Source organism: Clytia hemisphaerica, unplaced genomic scaffold (genome assembly GCF_902728285.1).
Source record: "Clytia hemisphaerica strain Z4C2 unplaced genomic scaffold, Clytia hemisphaerica genome assembly, whole genome shotgun sequence".
NCBI classification, from domain to species: domain Eukaryota; kingdom Metazoa; phylum Cnidaria; class Hydrozoa; order Leptothecata; family Clytiidae; genus Clytia; species Clytia hemisphaerica.
In genome coordinates, this window is record NW_027103621.1 from 1,027,532 (window position 1) to 1,045,327 (window position 17,796).

Genomic DNA, 17,796 nt, shown 5'->3' on the forward strand with positions numbered 1-17,796 from the left:
TGGACCCTTAAAATATGAAATTTGTCGTTCTTTTTTGTCGTTCTTTTTGCCTATTTTTTGTAATGCAGGATTTGTTAAATAGAGCCCCTCTGATATAGGGACAGGTACTTGCTTATCAAAAAAAAACATGCATACCCATGTTTTTTTTTGCCACCGGAGGAAGCCTAAAGCTTCTGATGATGGAATTCATAGCTTCACGCATAAGGAAGTTGGGCAAACATCTCATAATTTTGCGCGTTTTTCAGTATTTTAGTTCTGCTAAACGGTAGCATTCTTATCTTACGGTCTCTCTATTGTTTTATCATCATCAAAAAGACTTTTCCGGAGTTATTTTGATCTGATTACTCATTTTGAAATATCAGTTTGTCTTTTTCTTATCCCTGGAGAGTTAAATGAATCTAAGGAAATTCCCTTTTCTGGGAAATTCCCTTTTTATACCACAAGTAGTTACTAAGCGCTCTTCATAGGTTAAAGATATTACTCTACTCAAAGTATCCGAACAGTTATGTTGCTAAACGTGTACATTAGTAAAATAACATATGAAGAGCAGTATCTACTCAAATATACGCTTTTTAAAGGAAAAACCAGTAAGTCATATGATTCTGGCTGGGCTGCTCTTAAATTTATATAAGTTTTTCAGCCTTAAATGTCAATATTAATTAAAATGGAAACATGTACTTCTCATTTGTTCTTAGGTTTTGGCCAAATTTCAGCCTCGTATTCTTATGAAATTGTTCTTATAAAAACGTGTAAGACAAGGCACTGATGTCACTCTAAGTAGACTGTAAATCACTCCCTTGACACATTTGTTAGCATTTGAAAGAATTTCGTCTCAGATGAGAGGTCACGCTTAACAAAAATTACTGTAGGGCTAAGCAACGGATTAGAATAGGTGGATTAAGAACTCATAGAAAACACTCCTCGTTAGGTTATCAAACTTTTTTACGAGTTTGCTAGCAATTAAAACTTGATAAGTTGTAAAAAAGTTGTAAAAAATCATTACTTTCAACATTTTCATTGGTCATTACGTATCACGTGGTACATTTTAAATAAGAAAATGCACTTTTTTAGCCCTTTCTATCCAATGCAGAAATTAGCCAAATAATTTGAAATTTATTTTCCTAATTCTAAATACAGTCTTCTTTCACCAGTATGTAACCCATTCGTGACCCATCGATAGTTTCTTAGTTATAGACCATACGTTAATTTTCACTTATCTGAAGATTGCCATTGACAAAAGATTAAAAATTTACATTAAAACTGGTCTAGCGTTTGTTGATGCTAAAACTTAAGTGCAGGATTTAAAATATTTGCAAAATCATCAAAATTGATCGAATCATAGGACAAATTCGTTTTCGAAACTGTATAAATTGGAAAATTGTTCTTATAAAAACAATGAAAAAACTAAACGAGGAGTGCGCAGAGTCATTTACAGATTTTTCTTGTAACAATGAGAAGACAATGGATCTCTCTTGGGAGCAACGAGAGAAGTTAATCCACCTATTCTAATCCGTTGGGCTAAGATCATTCCTTTTGAACGCAAATTCAACTCTATGTGTTCGTTTTGCTGCGGTGGCACCTTAATGAAAGTTATGGCTAGTATACTCTTAGGTGCCAAATAAACGGGGGAGGGGGTTCGAATAAATAGTGGGGTAATAGAGGAAAAATTTTTCAAATTAAATAAACGGGGGGACCTAATTACCGGGGGGGTTGGAAAATGGACCTTTAAAACCCCTAAAAAGGGTCAAAATAGACTAAATTTAGGCTTTTTAGAGTAAAACAAGGAGTTTTCCTTTTTGCAGCTGGGAATTTTTTCAACAATCAATAAACGGGGGGGGGGGGGGTCCTAATAAGGTCCGGGAAGGGGGGTTGGAAAAAAATCGAAAAATTAACAAGCAGGGGGACCCGTTTATTTGGCACCTAAGAGTAGCTGTATAGCTGGGGATTCAAATTTCATTGCTTTCAAGTCAGAATATTAAGTAGGTACGAAAGAAATAGTACAAAACTAGACGGTTCCCGTCGTCGCAAACGCCGGTTAACGGTTTTGCTCGCACATCAAAAGCCTTTAAAATACTATAATGTGGGTTAATGCCTGACATCGTTTTGGCTTAAAATGCCGAATACAATAATAAAAATTATACAGCACCTGACCCCGAGAATGTAGGTGAAATTTGAATCAGACCTGAAAGATGTAGATTTACATTTTAAAAGATATTGAATATTTTCAACGAAATTTTGAACTCCCAAAATCCTTTCCCAGAGGTTAGTTTCATTACTTTTGATAGATAGACCAATTTTTTTGGTCCTTGAAGTTGACTTCCATTTTCGTTATAGCCCCCAGAATGTAGGTTTGGTTTTATGGCTTTAAATCTAGTAATAGTAAAATGTTGATATTTTTTCAATTGGATTAATTCTAACAGCAAATTTTAGAAATGTTTTATGCTAAAACAATATTCTAAAGAGCATTTTGTTATTCTGAAAATTGAATTTTTTCACTTTTTAACCCCCAGAATGTAGGTGAAAAGATTCGGTTGTTGAGAATGGAATTTCGGTATTCATCGGAAATTATTCTTCTCTAAGTGAAATTCATACTTTAGAAATATACACTGACAAAGATTTAACAAGCATATTAATTTCATCGTGTTACAAATGAGGAAAAGTTAAAGGAAGGACGAAAAGAAGAGACAAGAAAGTTGTTTTTATTTTGTAGGTTGAAAATTTTGTGTTGAAATATGTGAATAATGTAACAACACCCCTGCCTCACAGCCCCGGTGGAACTTTTTCCCACATCGGCTCCAAAAATTTCTACGTAAGTCCAAATTGGAATATAAATTCTATTGCTCCAAACTTAGGCAAATTTTCTGATTGGGCTGGGGTCCCAACGGGTCTGGGACACGTTGTAAAAGCTCAAAATTTCAACATTAATCATCTCTCAGGTAGTACTTTCATGTTATAAAAGTACAACAAACAAGTTTTATATAATTTGACAGACTTTTTATGTCGGGTTATAAAGGCCCCCAAATTGTAGGTCAACTAACCCCAAAAGTTAGGTCAAACATTTTCGTCAAAATATCTAACTCAGAACAGTAAATATTGAAATGGACTAGTTTCCCCATTTCCTTAGTTCATTAGGACTAAGAAAATACCCTATCATCAAAACTTAATTCCAATAGATTTCGATTTAGAGAGGATTTATTTAAGAAATGTCTCAGTTCGGGTAGTATCCAATCAACTTCGATTCAGGTTTCCGTTGGAAAAAATTAATTCAAGTTAAAATTTTCTGTCCAGAAATAATCAGTAAGATGTAGCAGTATGCTCTGAAACAACTTTTTATGAAGTTGAACTATCGTTAGGGCTACAATGCTAAAAAATGAGAAACCTACATTCTCGGGGTTTACTACATTCTCGGGGTCAGGTGCTGTACTTCTAAACTTTCTACATTAGTCAAAATTTTGTGTCTGTAAGCCTCGATGATATGTCTTTTTAAGATAACGGAAGTTTGTGTTCAATGAAATGCCATAGTGACCCTGTTAAAATTATCGAGGGTACCCGTCGTTGCAGACGCCCAAAGGTGTCTGAGGTGGTGAGAGGGTTGCTTCTAGGAAGTTTAGCTTAGTTGTGAAGGAGAGGCTCGCGCTTAGCGATTGAGCACTGAAGGTTTTCCCGTTTGTTGGCTTCACATGCGGACAGCTTAAGACCGGCGCATATGCAATGCAACCAACATTGAAACCTTTTTAAATAATGTTAGACGAAGTTTAATCATCAAACAACAATGTTGGATTTTGTTGCGAGTGTTGATATAAGATAATTCGAAATCGTGCAACAAAACCTTTTTATTTCAAACTTTGTGACGTCGCAGTACTTTTTCATGAAATTGACGTCAGAACTTTTTTCGTTTACAAATAGCAGTGTAGAGTCTTCTCTAATCCGAGTTCTCTACGCTTGTCAAACTTAGCACGAGACTTTTTGTATCGAAGGTGGATAGGTTTTCCAGCCGCGGCGTTCAAATTTTAGAAACCTTAACATATGTTACTGGGCTAGCGTTACAGACATTTTTCATAAACTCATTTAGTATAGTACTAGCCGTCACCCGGCGTCGCACCCGCCGAGGAGTAGGTAAGCTGAACGCATCATAAGCCCTTTGGATGGTGGGGAGGGTAAAAAGATCTGATTTGTAAGCCCAAAGAACAAAAGATTTCCACTTAAGACCGATCAAAACTCGAAATATTGCAAATTTTCTTGTTTTTGACGTCATTTGGGCCCTTCATGACGTCATCGAAAGGGTAATAATTTTTTTACTTCACTGAGATCAATTTATCATTTACCCAAAAGATTCTCTTGATGATTTCCGATCCAGTGAGGGGTCGATCATTGCTTAGATCCTTCTCAAACTCAAGATATCAGATTTTCAGGTTTTGATGACGTCATCGGACCCAAAATGACTCAGTTTGAATATATTTATTTTCGAAAGTCTCAATATACCCACTCTTACCCCTCCCAAATTATTCTTCATTAAATTTTCGATCCAATGAGGGGTCAACCATCTCATAACTCCTTTCCAATCTCGAGATATCGCATTTTTTCTGTTTTGATGACGTCATGAAATGAAAACGCCTAAAAATTCAGCCAAATTTTAAAGTCACACCTAAGCCTCATAACCCCTACCATCTTATTCTCCATAAAATTCTCGATCCAATGAGGGGTCACCGACCTCCCAACTCCTTTTCAAACTCGAGATATCGCATTTTCAAGTTTTTCCCAAATCTGTGACGTCATTGGGTCCCTTTACCCCTAATGTTGTCAACGGTCAATTCGCGAATTTTGAAATTTTTGCGGTCAACGGGTAGCTTATGCCCTAAGGGTCCCAAAAAACTAAAAAACGTCAATTAATTCCACGGGAAAGTGGGTTTTTAAATTTGCGAAAGATTTGCACTGCAACGACTTCTTACAAAAACGCTAATTTTCACACTCTTCCCCTGACCACTTTCGCTTTCGTTTTCAACCACCCACCCAACCATCCAACCAAAAAATCGGTCACGTAACTCTCGAACCCCCATCCAAAAAATCCATAATGGCTTCCCCACGGCTCATAGAGAATTAGACTTTTAGTATATAGACTAGCCGTCACCCGGCGTCGCACCCGCCGAGTAGAGTGTTGTTGAACACATCAAAAGCCCTTTGGATGGTGGGAGAGGGTAATAAGCTTGAATTCTAAGCCGAAAAAACGAAATATTACCACTTATCAATAATCGAAGCTTGAAAAATCGCATATTTCATGTTTGGTGACGTCATTTGGGACCTAAGTGACGTCATCGAAAGGGTAACAAACTTTTCACTTCACTGAAAGTATTACTTGATTGACCGAAAAGATTCTCTTGATGATTCCCAATCCAAGAGGGGTCAACCATTGCTTAAATCCTTATCAAACTCGAGATATTGTATTTTTAAGGTTTTGATGACGTCATCGGACCCAAAAAGCCTCAATTTAAATATATTTATTTTTGAAAGTTTATATATACCCACTATTACCCCTCCCAACTTATTCTCCATTTAATTTCCGATCAAATGAGGGGTCAACGACTTCCCAGCTCCTATCCAATCTCGAGATATAGCACTTTTCCTGTTTTGATGACGTCATCAACTGAAAACGCCTGAAAATTCAGCCAAATTTCAAAGTCACACTCAAGTCTCAAAACCCCTCCCATCTTATTCTCCATAAAATTCTCGATCCAATGAGGGGTCACCGACCTCCCAACTCCTTTTCAAACTCGAGATATCGCATTTTGAAGTTTTTCCCAAATCTGTGACGTCATTGGGTCCCTTTACCCCTAATGTTGTCAACAGTCAATTCGCGAATTTCGGAATTTTTGCGGTCAACGGGTAGCTTATGCCCCAAGGGTCCCAAAAAACCCAAAAACGTCAATTATTTTCACGGGAAAGTGGGTTTTTAAATTTGCGAAAGATTTGCACTGCAACGACTTCTTTAAAAAAACGCTAATTTTCACACTCTTCCCCTGACCACTTTCGCTTTCGTTTTCAACCACCCACCCAACCATCCAACCAAAAAATCTGTCACGTAACTCTCGAACCCCCATCTCAAAAATCCATAATGGCCACCCCACGGCTCATAGAGAATTAGACTTTTAGTATATAGACTAGCCGTCACCCGGCGTCGCACCCGCCGAGTAGAGTGTTGTTGAACACATCAAAAGCCCTTTGGATGGCGAGGGTGGGTAATAAGATTTGATTTATAAGCCCAAAGAACGAAAAATTACCACTTTAAATGTTGAAAACTAAAAATATTCCAGATTTAATGTTTGGTGACGTCATTTGGGCCGTAAATGACGTCATCGAAAACTGATGAATTGTTCACTTCTTTGAAATGAATTAATTATTTACCCAAAAGATTATCTAGATGATTTCCGATCCAATGAGGGGTCATCCATTGCTTAAATCCTTCTCAAACTCAAGATATCAGATTTTCAGGTTTTGATGACGTCATCGGACCCAAAATGCCTCAGTTTGAATACATTTATTTTCGAAAGTCGCTCTATACCCACTCTTACCCCTCCCAACTTGTTCTCCATTAAATTTCCGATCCAATGAGGGGTCAACCATCTCATAACTCTTTTCCAATCTCGAGATATCGCATTTTTTCTGTTTTGATGACGTCATGAGTTGAAAACGGCTAAAAATTCAGCCAAATTTTAAAGTCGCACTCAAGCCTTATAACCCCTCCCATCTTATTCTCCATAAAATTATCGATCCAATGAGGGGTCACCGACCTCCCAACTCCTTTTCAAACTCGAGATATCGCATTTTGAAGTTTTTCCCAAATCTGTGACGTCATTGGGTCCCTTTACCCCTAATGTTGTCAACGGTCAATTCGCGAATTTTGGAATTTTTGCGGTGAACGGGTAGCTTATGCCCCAAGGGTCCCAAAAAACCAAAAAACGTCAATTATTTCCACGGGAAAGTGGGTTTTTAAATTTGCGAAAGATTGACACTGCAATGACTTCTTCACAAAAACGCTAATTTTCACACTCTTCCCCTGACCACTTTCGCTTTCGTTTTCAACCACCCACCCACACCCATCCAAACAGTCGGTCACATAACTCTCGAAACCCCATCTCAAAAATCCATAATGGCTCCCCCACGGCTCATAGAGAATTAGACTTTTAGTATATAGACTAGCCGTCACCCGGCGTCGCACCCGCCGAGTAGAGTGTTGTTGAACACATCAAAAGCCCTTTGGATGGCGAACGAAAAATTACCACTTTAAATGTTGAAAACTAAAAATATTCCAGATTTAATGTTTTGTGACGTCATTTGGGCCATAAAGTGACGTCATCGAAAGGGTAATAAACTTTTCACTTCATTCACTGAAAGTATTTTTTCATTGACTGAAAAGATTCTCTTGATGATTTTCGATCCAATGAGGGGTCAATCATTGCTTAAATCCTTCTTAAACTCCAGATATCAGAATTTAAGGTTTTAATGACGTCATCATACCCAAAATGCCTCAGTTTGAATATATTTATTTTCGAAAGTCTCTATCTATATACCCATTCTTACCCCTCCCAAATTATTCTCCATTAAATTTCTGATCCAATGAGGGGTCAACCATCTCATAACTCTTTTCCAATCTCGAAATATCGCATTTTTTCTGTTTTGATGACGTCATGAACTGAAAACGCCTAAAAATTCAGCCAAATTTTAAAGTCACACTCAAGCCTCATAACCCCTCCCATCTTATTCTCCATAAAATTATCGATCCAATGAGGGGTCACTGACCTCCCAACTCCTTTTCAAACTCGAGATATCGCATTTTGAAATTTTTCCTAAATCTGTGACGTCATTGGGTCCCTTTACCCCTAGTGTTGTCAACGGTCAATTCGCGAATTTTGGAATTTTTGCGGTCAACTGGTAGCTTATGCCCCAAGGGTCCCAAAAAACTAAAAAACGTCAATTATTTCCACGGGAAAGTTGGTTTTTAAATTTGCGAAAGATTTGCACTGCAACGACTTCTTTAAAAAACGCTAATTTTCACACTCTTCCCTTGACCACTTTCGCTTTCGTTTTCAACCACCCAACCAACCATCCATCCAACCAAAAAGTCGGTCACGTAACTCTCGAACCCCCATCTCAAAAATCCATAATGGCCACCCCACGGCTCATAGAAAATTAGACTTTTAGTATATAGACTAGCCGTCACCCGGCGTCGCACCCGCCGAGTACAGTGTTGTTGAACACATTAAAAGCCCTATGGATGGTGGGGGAGTGTAAAAAGATCTGATTTGTATATTGTAAGCCCAAAGAACGACGACGTCATGTTTGGTGACGTCATTTTGGCCCTAAGTGACGTCATCGAAAGGGTAATAAACTTTTTACTTCACTGAAATCAATTTGTCATTCATCCAAAAGATTCTCTTGATGATTTCCGATCCAATGAGGGGTCAATCATTGCATAAATCCTTCTCAAACTCGAGATATTGTATTTTTTAAATTTTGATGACGTCATCGGACCCAAAATGCCCAATTTGATTAAATTCATTTTCGAAAGTTCCTATATACCCACGCTTACCCCTTCCAACCCATTCTCCATTAAATTTCCGATCCAATGAGGGGTCAACTATTTTCTAACTCCTATCCAATCTCAAGATATCGCATTTTTCCTGTTTTGATGACGTCATCAACTGAAAACGCCTAAAAATTCAGCCAAATTTCAAAGTCACACCTAAGCCATATAAACGCTGCCATCTTATTCTCCATAAAATTATCGATCCAATGAGGGGTCACCGACCTTCTAACTCCTTTTCAAACTCGAGATATCGCATTTTGAAGTTTTTCCTAAATCTGTGACGTCATTGGGTCCCTTTACCCCTAATGTTGTCAACGGTCAATTCGCGAAATTTGAAATTTCTGCGGTCAACGGGTAGCTTATGCCCCAAGGGTCCCAAAAAACCAAAAAACGTCAATTATTTCCACGGGAAAGTGGGTTTTTAAATTTGCGAAAGATTTGCACTGCAACGACTTCTTAAAAAAACGCTAATTTTCACACTCTTCCCCTGACCACTTTCGCTTTCGTTTTCAACCACCCATCCAACCAAAATCGGTCACGTAACTCTCGAACCCCCATCTCAAAAATCCATAATGGCCACCCCACGGCTCATAGAGAATTAGACTTTTAGTATATAGAAGATTTTGCGGTAAAGATTTGTTTACATTTGATCATTTTCAGCGGGTACAAAAGTTGGAGTACAATTTTCCACTTGGGAGGCAAATCTTATTTGTGAAAATTCACGGAAAAGATGATTTTGCAACAATTTAACAATGAAATCTCCTCATTACCGTGATTTTGACCTTAATCCGAATCCAAACAAATGTTTAGAATTCCGAAATACCGAATAGATTTTAAAAGATTTTCTGAAATTCCAAATTTCATTCCAATACCAAAACTTTGTTCGTCCCCCAGCTTTTGCAGAAAAGTCCAAAATTCTGCAAACATAGCATTATTATTTTTACTACAGTATACTGTAATTGCGAATCGGAATGAATCGTTTGCAAAGGGTAAAGAATTGCTAATCACTGGTACACGGAAAACAACTTCCGCTATAGTGCACAAGCTTGGGCAGGAGCTTGGGTTCAATCTCTAGCTGAAAATTACTTTGATACACAAACAAACACAAAATTGAACCTTCAAAAAACATTAGCTAAACAAATGAAGGTGCGTTTGTGTTTCAGGCGACTATTACGTTTGGTAGATTTTATAAGTTTTACTCAACGAGAGAGGCATATAAAATTATTATTTTTGGATGAGATACTCGTTACCTGATCACACACGTATTGCGGAGCCATGCTTTGACTCTAGCACTCAGTTATCCTGAATTGTTATCTTTTGAAACATTTCTGAAATACAAACCAAATGAAGGGCTATTTCCGTCGGCTTAAGGATAAAATCTTGCTGCGATTTGCAAAAAAGTTTTTTCTCTGATACATTGATAATGTAACAAATTCTGATGATGGGATTAGGCACAATCAAGAAAAACTCCTTCGGTGGAGTGCATAGTAAGGTAAATGAGAGCATAAATAAGAAATAAAAACACTCCAGCGTGGTGTTTCAAAATCAGATTAGCTCTATCAAGATAATGATTAACTAAATTAAAGCCATCATAGACAAATTTGTAACATGAAACAAGCTGAGCATTAAAGGATAATTAGAGACACTCTACCAAAAATTACAGCTTAAGTGTGGTTTCAATTTTTTTTAAGAACAAAGTTTACAAGAAATGAAATCAGAGAAATCACTTAATTAGTAGAAAATCTTAAAAAATTTTGCAGATAAATTGAAAATATCGATTTGGAAGAAAGACTTGGGCCTAGTCTTCAAATTCATGCAATGGCAAATACTTGATTTTCCAATTTTTTGAGACTGAAAGTTAAAGAAGTTAAGGAAAATCTATCTATGTAGCAAATCTTAAATATTCTTATGAAAAAAACATGAAACTTGTATAAATACAAGAAGATGTTGTCCATAAAATCATTCATCAGCTACAAACAGTTTGAGTCGCTTACAAGACCTTTTACTAAAGGTGCAGTTAAGTGAAGTCACTGTAAAAAGCAAAGAAGATTTTTTGAGCCAGCAAATTTGAAGATATCTTGAACCAAAACATCAAACTGTAAAGATTTCAATCAACAAGAAGAATCATGAAGAACTTTTTTATTTTGTTGAGCCTTGTGGCTTCTTTCCAAATGGTAAGTTCTGAATTTGGTTTCAATTTAAACATTTGTTGTCATATTCTTCTTACACTAGGAACCGGAAAATTTTTTCTCCGTAAAATGTCTTCTAGGTTTTTTGCAAAATCACCTACCACGACTTTTTCATTTTTCAGAGTTTGGCAGAAAACTGTTCACCCACAAACCCTTGTTTAAACGGAGGAACTTGTATTGATGCTTATCCAACTGGTTTCGAATGTTCCTGTCCGACTGGCTTCTCTGGTAACCTGTGTCGAGTAAGTTAATATAATTTCTACTTTAAATAATCAAGCGGAATAGCAATAGTCTAATGTTTGTCCGCGTACAATTGATTATTACCGAGCTTATGTATGTGTGTTTTCTTCGATAGAAACGGTAAGGTTCTAATTTGACTAGATCCTAACCAGCTGAGAACGACGATAAATCAGCACTTTTACCGTCTCGATTTTGCAGGTTATTCCAAATCCCTTCAGTCACCCTACCGTCCTCAAAAGACCAAATATTGCTATTGATTACTAGTAACCATTATGATCGTTACATAAGGCAACGTTTCTTTCGAATTAAACTCAGGCACTGACAAGCTAATGAAAGACCCGATGCTGGGTCAAAATCAATTGTGTAAAACTTCTTTGCATGTCTAAATTTCACAATTCCTTCATATTTCTCTCGTTATGTTTCAGATGGTGAACGCATGCGACAGATACGGATTACTCTGTCAAAATGGAGGTACATGTATGGCTGATGGAACAGTCGATGGTTTCTCTTGCACATGCGCAGCTGGATATTCCGGTCCTTATTGTACTGTAAGTTAATTCTAATTTCCTTTATTAAAAGGGAGTTTCGTAGACTAGAGTCGTTCATAATCCATGTGAAACAGTAGCATTGGTGTTTTATATGATAACACGATAATTAGCACGAGATAATGAGTTTGTATTAAATTAGCTTACTCTAAACTATCTGAATTTGTCGGATAGCATGCTAGAATAAGTATGTTGGTGTTATGTTATTACTTTTTCACAGTTAGAGTTGAAACCACCAGATCAAAACTTGGTTTAAATATTGGCCACATTCATGAACTTAACCCCAAAGCTTCTTGTGGAGGGTTTTAAGTTTCGAAACAGTCGAGTGAAAATTATGAATTACCTTTTTCTCTCTCTCAGCAATCAGCATGTGGTGCTAACAGTTGTCAAAATGGAGGAACTTGTATTCCTGGTGCCAATGGTGATTATACCTGTCAGTGTCCCCCTGGAACTTCTGGTGCTCTTTGTCAGGTAGGTTGTCTGGAAAGATTCGAGGAAATTATATACAATTCTTACTTTCACATAGTTTCAGAAACTTTTCTTTTATCAGATAGACTCAAAATTATCTTGGATATTATCTGACAATGTTATGTACTTTTTATCTTCTAGAACTCAGTTTGCGATACAAATCCTTGCATGAATGGAGGATCTTGTACACCGACAGCCGATGGCCCACAATGTACCTGTAGCACTGAATGGTCTGGTCTAACTTGTGAGGTATGCTATTTTCACCTCTCTTCAAAAAATTATTAACGTTTGATAATACAACTTTATAACATTTATAAAATGATTAAGTACTGCAATCAGTGGTCTAATAAAGGTTCTTTGCCTTCTAATTGAACCCCTACAGCATAGACATTTAATACAAGCTCCAAAATAGATGCAAACAAATGCTGGTAGTTATTCCCAAAGACCTTAATAAAACATTTTGAAAAAATCATTTCAGATTAACTTGGCTTGCAACATAAATCCCTGTCAAAGCGGAGGAATTTGTTCACCTTCGAGTCTCGTTGCTGCTGGTTATACTTGCACATGCCCTACTGGATTTTCTGGTCAAACTTGTACTGTGAGTGGTTTCGATTTTCGAATGATTTGTTCTTAAAAAACAATCTTTTTGACCCTTTACAAAAACAAATACTACCAATTTTGCTTCTCTAGAACTTGGAACTGTCTAAAAGAATCTTTGCTGAAATTCATTCACCAAATGTATATAAGGCAATCAATGTACCTCAAGAAATATTATAAGCACCACAATTGACTGTGTTCAAGTTCCAAGCATTTCAGGCAGGGTGTTAGGCGAAAGACTCTGGTCATAACTTCATTCTCCCTTCATTATCGAATCTTTTCTTTCAAGGAATCAAGCTGTAGCGGAAACCCTTGTGCCACAGGAAGTACATGTGTCCCTGATGCTTCAGCCAATGGCTTTTCATGCACTTGTGCTGCTGGCCAATCAAATCCTCTCTGTAACGTAAGTTTGTCTCTTACATTCAAATGAAGATATCAACGTCCCAAGCGAAGCTTAAAAAATATTAAATATCAGCTTTCAAAGCAAACATGAGAGGCTTTCATAAAAGTAAACCGTATTTGCAAATCTTAGTGAGTCAATCTCTATTATCAAGGTTTTGTATATTAGAATCTTTCTTTCTTAAAGTCTCGATTGTCCTTACAGAAATAATAAGGTTATGTACGAAAACTTTTCACTTCAGGTCGCCGATGGTTGTGGAACAGTCAGTGGAGAAAACCCATGTTTAAACGGAGGAGATTGTTCTCTTTCAAATACTCTCTACGCTGGTTATTCTTGTCAATGTAATGGAGGATTCTCAGGACCAATGTGTAAAGTAAGATTTTTTACAAACATCTATTAACTAAGTTTGAATAAACAAGGCGAATACTTTTTACACCGCAGTTTTCTTTCCATTGCAAAGAAGGATTCTTAGGATCAATTTGTTCAAAAAAATTTTCAAAATAAACCTCTGTATTGCAAGTTTGGATGAACAAGCTAAACAAACTTAACACTGATTATTTTTTTTATAATAAAGCATATTGTCCTGATTGGTTGTATCACGAATTTAAAGCCATCATATAGAGATATTCTTTCTATTATAGATCAGTGCTTGCTCAAAAAACCCATGTCAAAACGGTGGTAGTTGTACGGCAAAACCATCCAGTCCTGGATTCGAATGTGCTTGTGTTGCTCCCTATACTGGTGCCATCTGTCAGGTTAGTTCATGTTTAAGTATCATATTATCAATGCCACAGTGTGGACCTCAAAGATTGAACTTAACATTTGGTTATTAGTTATGTGATAGTAAAGAGAGACCCTCGAATCAAATTTGTTGGTAATAAACCAAAACCTATTCATTATGTTCAATATGTAATGCTTACTACCGCGAAACTGGCTAAAACCGGGGTGTTTCCGTTAAAAATATTACGTAATGAATATATCATGAATGAAAAACTTCAATTTTCCCAGGAATCAATTTGTTCTTTACAACAACCTTGCAAAAACGGAGGATCATGCGCAGTAGCATCAGGAACACCTGGTTACCAATGCACATGCGCAAACAATGGATACACTGGACCCACTTGTGAAGCTTCGGCCTGCGACGTAAACCCATGTGCTAATGGAGCCCAATGTAACCCATCTGCTGCATACCCAGGATATACTTGTACATGTCCAGTCGGATTTTCAGGACCAACTTGTAGTGTAAGTATCATTAGAGTTATAAGAGAATTCTGCCAACTAAACAATGCTTGGAATTGTAAACTTTCAAACATATTATATATTAGTACACGTTTTTTTTAAAGAAACACACTTTCAAAAATTATGAGGCTAAGAATACCTAAAAATTAAAGAACATCTAAGAAACATGCTGAGACTGAGAACGAGAAGAATTTTTTAATTCGGTTTTTTTAAGAACCTTCCAATCAAAACAAATGCTTTTTTTTGCATGAAAAAAAGGCTGAATATGTCAAAAAGTTTAGAAACATGTAAGAAATATTTAAGGCTGAAAAGACCGATTTCTTAAGAAACATTGAGGCTGCTTGGTAAAACTAGTTTCTTAAAAAAAAATGTGTACCATGAAAAATCGCAAAACCTTTCAACTAATTCTATTCTTTCTCACAACTTTTTAGGCTTCAGCATGTGATGCCAACCCATGTAAAAACGGCGCAACATGTACCCCAGATGGCACCGCCCTTGGTTATTCTTGCGCATGCGTAGGAGGATATTCTGGATCAACTTGTACTGTAAGTAATTTCACTTGCCTCGCTCAGTCAGTTCTTATTGATAGTGTTTTGAACGGGTATCTAGAACTAACTGATATTATATTGTTACAGTGGATCTCTATAACTCGAACTCGCACGGAATTACAAATCTCTCCGTATTAAGCAAACTCCGAGATATAGAGTAAGTTTTATAAGGCATTGTTAACTGAAGGGACCATAACAATTGTTCGAGTTAAGGAAATTTCGAGTAATGGTGTAAGGTTTATAAAGCATTGTTCACTGAAGAGACAATAGCATAAAACTTGCTATAAGGAGGCATTCCAGTTATAGAGGTTCAAATTAAAAACACTGCATAAAGAATTCGCACATGTTCACTAAAAGCAAATTTAATCTTCAAATGATTGTACTATCATGATACAAAGAGATAAGATATATTCCCACGATAAGTCAATTCAAACTTACAGCATTCTTATTGAAAACTATTCCGCTTTCTTTCCAGGCTTCTGCTTGCGATGCTTTGCCATGTTTGAATGGAGGAACTTGTATTGTTGATTCAAGTAATGATGGATTCACGTGTAATTGCCAACCTGGATATTCTGGTGCCACGTGCAGTGTAAGTTGCCTCGATTATTCAATCATCAAAAACAGTGTTTTAGTTAAAACTTTGAGATCGTTCCATTATGGTAAGGTTGAAACATAGGTTAGAGACCCTAGCTGCACATTATTGATTGATAACCTTATCTGAAATCGCCTATTTTCTGTTAGCTCAAAAATAGTATTTTAAGTTCACTTCACTTCTGACTCGATAAAGGAACCAAAAAATACAATGTCTTGAACTGAAAATTTTTTTTCTTTCCACAGCAATCAGCTTGTGGACCAAACCCATGTCAAAATGGCGGAAGTTGTCAACCTGATAACTCTGCTGACGGTTATACTTGCACATGTGAAGAAGGATATTTCGGTGTCAATTGTATGGTAAGTGTCAAAACACCAATTAATTTTCTGGAAAGGTTTTGTCATTGAAATTGACCGTATCAAAAATTGCAATTTTATTTGATTTCATCTCCAACAAAAAAATCGTACCAGGGTAATTTATTCTTCCGTTTGTATTTAATCTTATCCGTTTTAATGGAAATCCTATTAACTTAACTTAGAACTTAACTTTTCGTGTTCTTTATATCCAGGCCTCAAATTGTGATATGCAACCATGTCAAAATGGTGGAAGTTGCGAACCTGATGGTTCGGCTGATGGTTTTACTTGCACTTGCAAAGTTGGATTTTTCGGTGTTCATTGCACTGTAAGTAATTTTATTTTCCCAATCTGAGACAATTTTCACGAAACTTTTTTTTTTCATAATTGTTGAGTTTCTGACGTGGACAATTGTTATTATGCTTTCGTGAACAATCAGAATGCAAGATTTATCAATAAATCTATATATCAGCTTGCTAAAAGTTTTTCATTTCTTTTCTTTTCCTTCTTAGGCATCAGCCTGTACCAGTCACCCATGTAAATATGGAGGAAGTTGTCAACCAGATGGATCGGATGATGGATACACTTGTTCATGTCTTACTGGATTCTTTGGAAACCAATGTCAAGTGAGTTGAATCTTTTATCTCAAAGCTTTCTTTCTCAAACATTCTGATCCTATTTGATGGTATGAAAAATGTAAAGTGAGTTACTTTAAAGATACTTACAACTGTAATATGAACGTATATTGCCAAAACTGTGAAGAAATCCCTTTCTAATGTCTACACCTTTTCTATCTTAGTTGAGATCTTGTGTCGGAAGTAACCCCTGTCAAAATGGTGGATTATGTTTCCAACAAGGAATATCGCAAGCTTGTATCTGCAACAATGGATTCACCGGCTCCAACTGTCAGGTAAGTAGTTGAATTTATAAAACAAAGTAAACTAAATTATAGCACTTGAAAAACATAAAGCCATCGCTTAGAATTAACTAATTTTGGCTTAATTCTTTTCTATTTAATTAGGTTCAACCACCCCAGCCTGGTGTTTAAGAATTTTTTGTTATCACCACATAAATCAACTCCTGCCCCACCGACCAATCTACCAACAGACCCACCAGCCAACCCACAAACTAATCCACCGACAAACCCACCAACAAATACACCAGCAAACCCAGCAACTAACCCACCAACAAACCCACCGACCAACCCACCAACTAACTCACCAACTAACCCACCGACCAACCCAATAACTAATCCACCGACTAACCCATTGACAAATCCACCGACCAACCCACCGACCAACCCACCAACTAACCCACCGACCAACTCACCAACTAATCCACCGATAGACCCACCAACAAATAATTTTTAACCCATTTATTGTATTAACCAATTTATTTTTTAAGCCTTTTTCATTTCAAAACTCATTATTTTGTGACATTTTTATCTAACATTTTAATCCATGTATCATTAAAGTAATTATACAAACAAAGACAGCAAAGCGAAACAAGATTTCGCACAATAATATCACTGAAACCATTATGAATTTTTCTAGACTCCCTCGTGCTTTTTAAACTATTGGACTTGCAATGAACAAAGAGCTGTAGCCTCAAGGAAAGCTAAAAAACTATTAAAAATCATTGCATAAAGTAAAAAATAACCTATTGTTTTCTCCCCACGCTAAATTGATGGGTTAAGACAAACGATCTGACGAATTAGATATCTCGCTTACATAACACTAAAAAGACTAGGAGTGAGAATTAACTTGAGAAAGGCTTTTCAAGAAAAAATTAGAATATGGGGATGGAATATATATTATAATATATACCCTCAAACCGAGCAAAATTACCCCCCCAAACAGAGCGAATCTTCCGGACAGTGAAAATTTTGTAGATTTTTCACTACCCCCTGGACACTATATTCTCCACCCTCATGTACGGACATTTTCTGGAAAAGCCCCTTAAACCGTCAGCAATATAAAAATCAAACCAATACCTCAACTACACCCATGCTTTCTGCAGCGACTTTTGAAGCATCAACATAAC

At 36.7% G+C, this 17,796-nt stretch overlaps 1 protein-coding gene across 1 annotated transcript in view; it reads left to right on the forward strand.

The window, feature by feature from the left end:
• The first annotated feature begins 11,941 nt into the window (after window positions 1–11,941).
• Window positions 11,942–17,796, forward strand: part of LOC136802291 (neurogenic locus notch homolog protein 1-like) — a 17,973-nt gene continuing 12,118 nt past the window's right edge. The window contains exons 1-13 of the mRNA XM_067059006.1: window positions 11,942–12,026; window positions 12,165–12,272; window positions 12,502–12,621; window positions 12,910–13,023; window positions 13,262–13,393; window positions 13,662–13,775; window positions 14,029–14,262; window positions 14,691–14,804; window positions 15,283–15,396; window positions 15,645–15,758; window positions 15,968–16,081; window positions 16,266–16,379; window positions 16,553–16,663. Of these exons, the coding sequence (XP_066915107.1) occupies window positions 12,192–12,272; window positions 12,502–12,621; window positions 12,910–13,023; window positions 13,262–13,393; window positions 13,662–13,775; window positions 14,029–14,262; window positions 14,691–14,804; window positions 15,283–15,396; window positions 15,645–15,758; window positions 15,968–16,081; window positions 16,266–16,379; window positions 16,553–16,663 (1,476 nt within the window). The 5' untranslated portion in view covers window positions 11,942–12,026; window positions 12,165–12,191. The remainder of the gene's footprint in view (window positions 12,027–12,164; window positions 12,273–12,501; window positions 12,622–12,909; window positions 13,024–13,261; window positions 13,394–13,661; window positions 13,776–14,028; window positions 14,263–14,690; window positions 14,805–15,282; window positions 15,397–15,644; window positions 15,759–15,967; window positions 16,082–16,265; window positions 16,380–16,552; window positions 16,664–17,796) is intronic.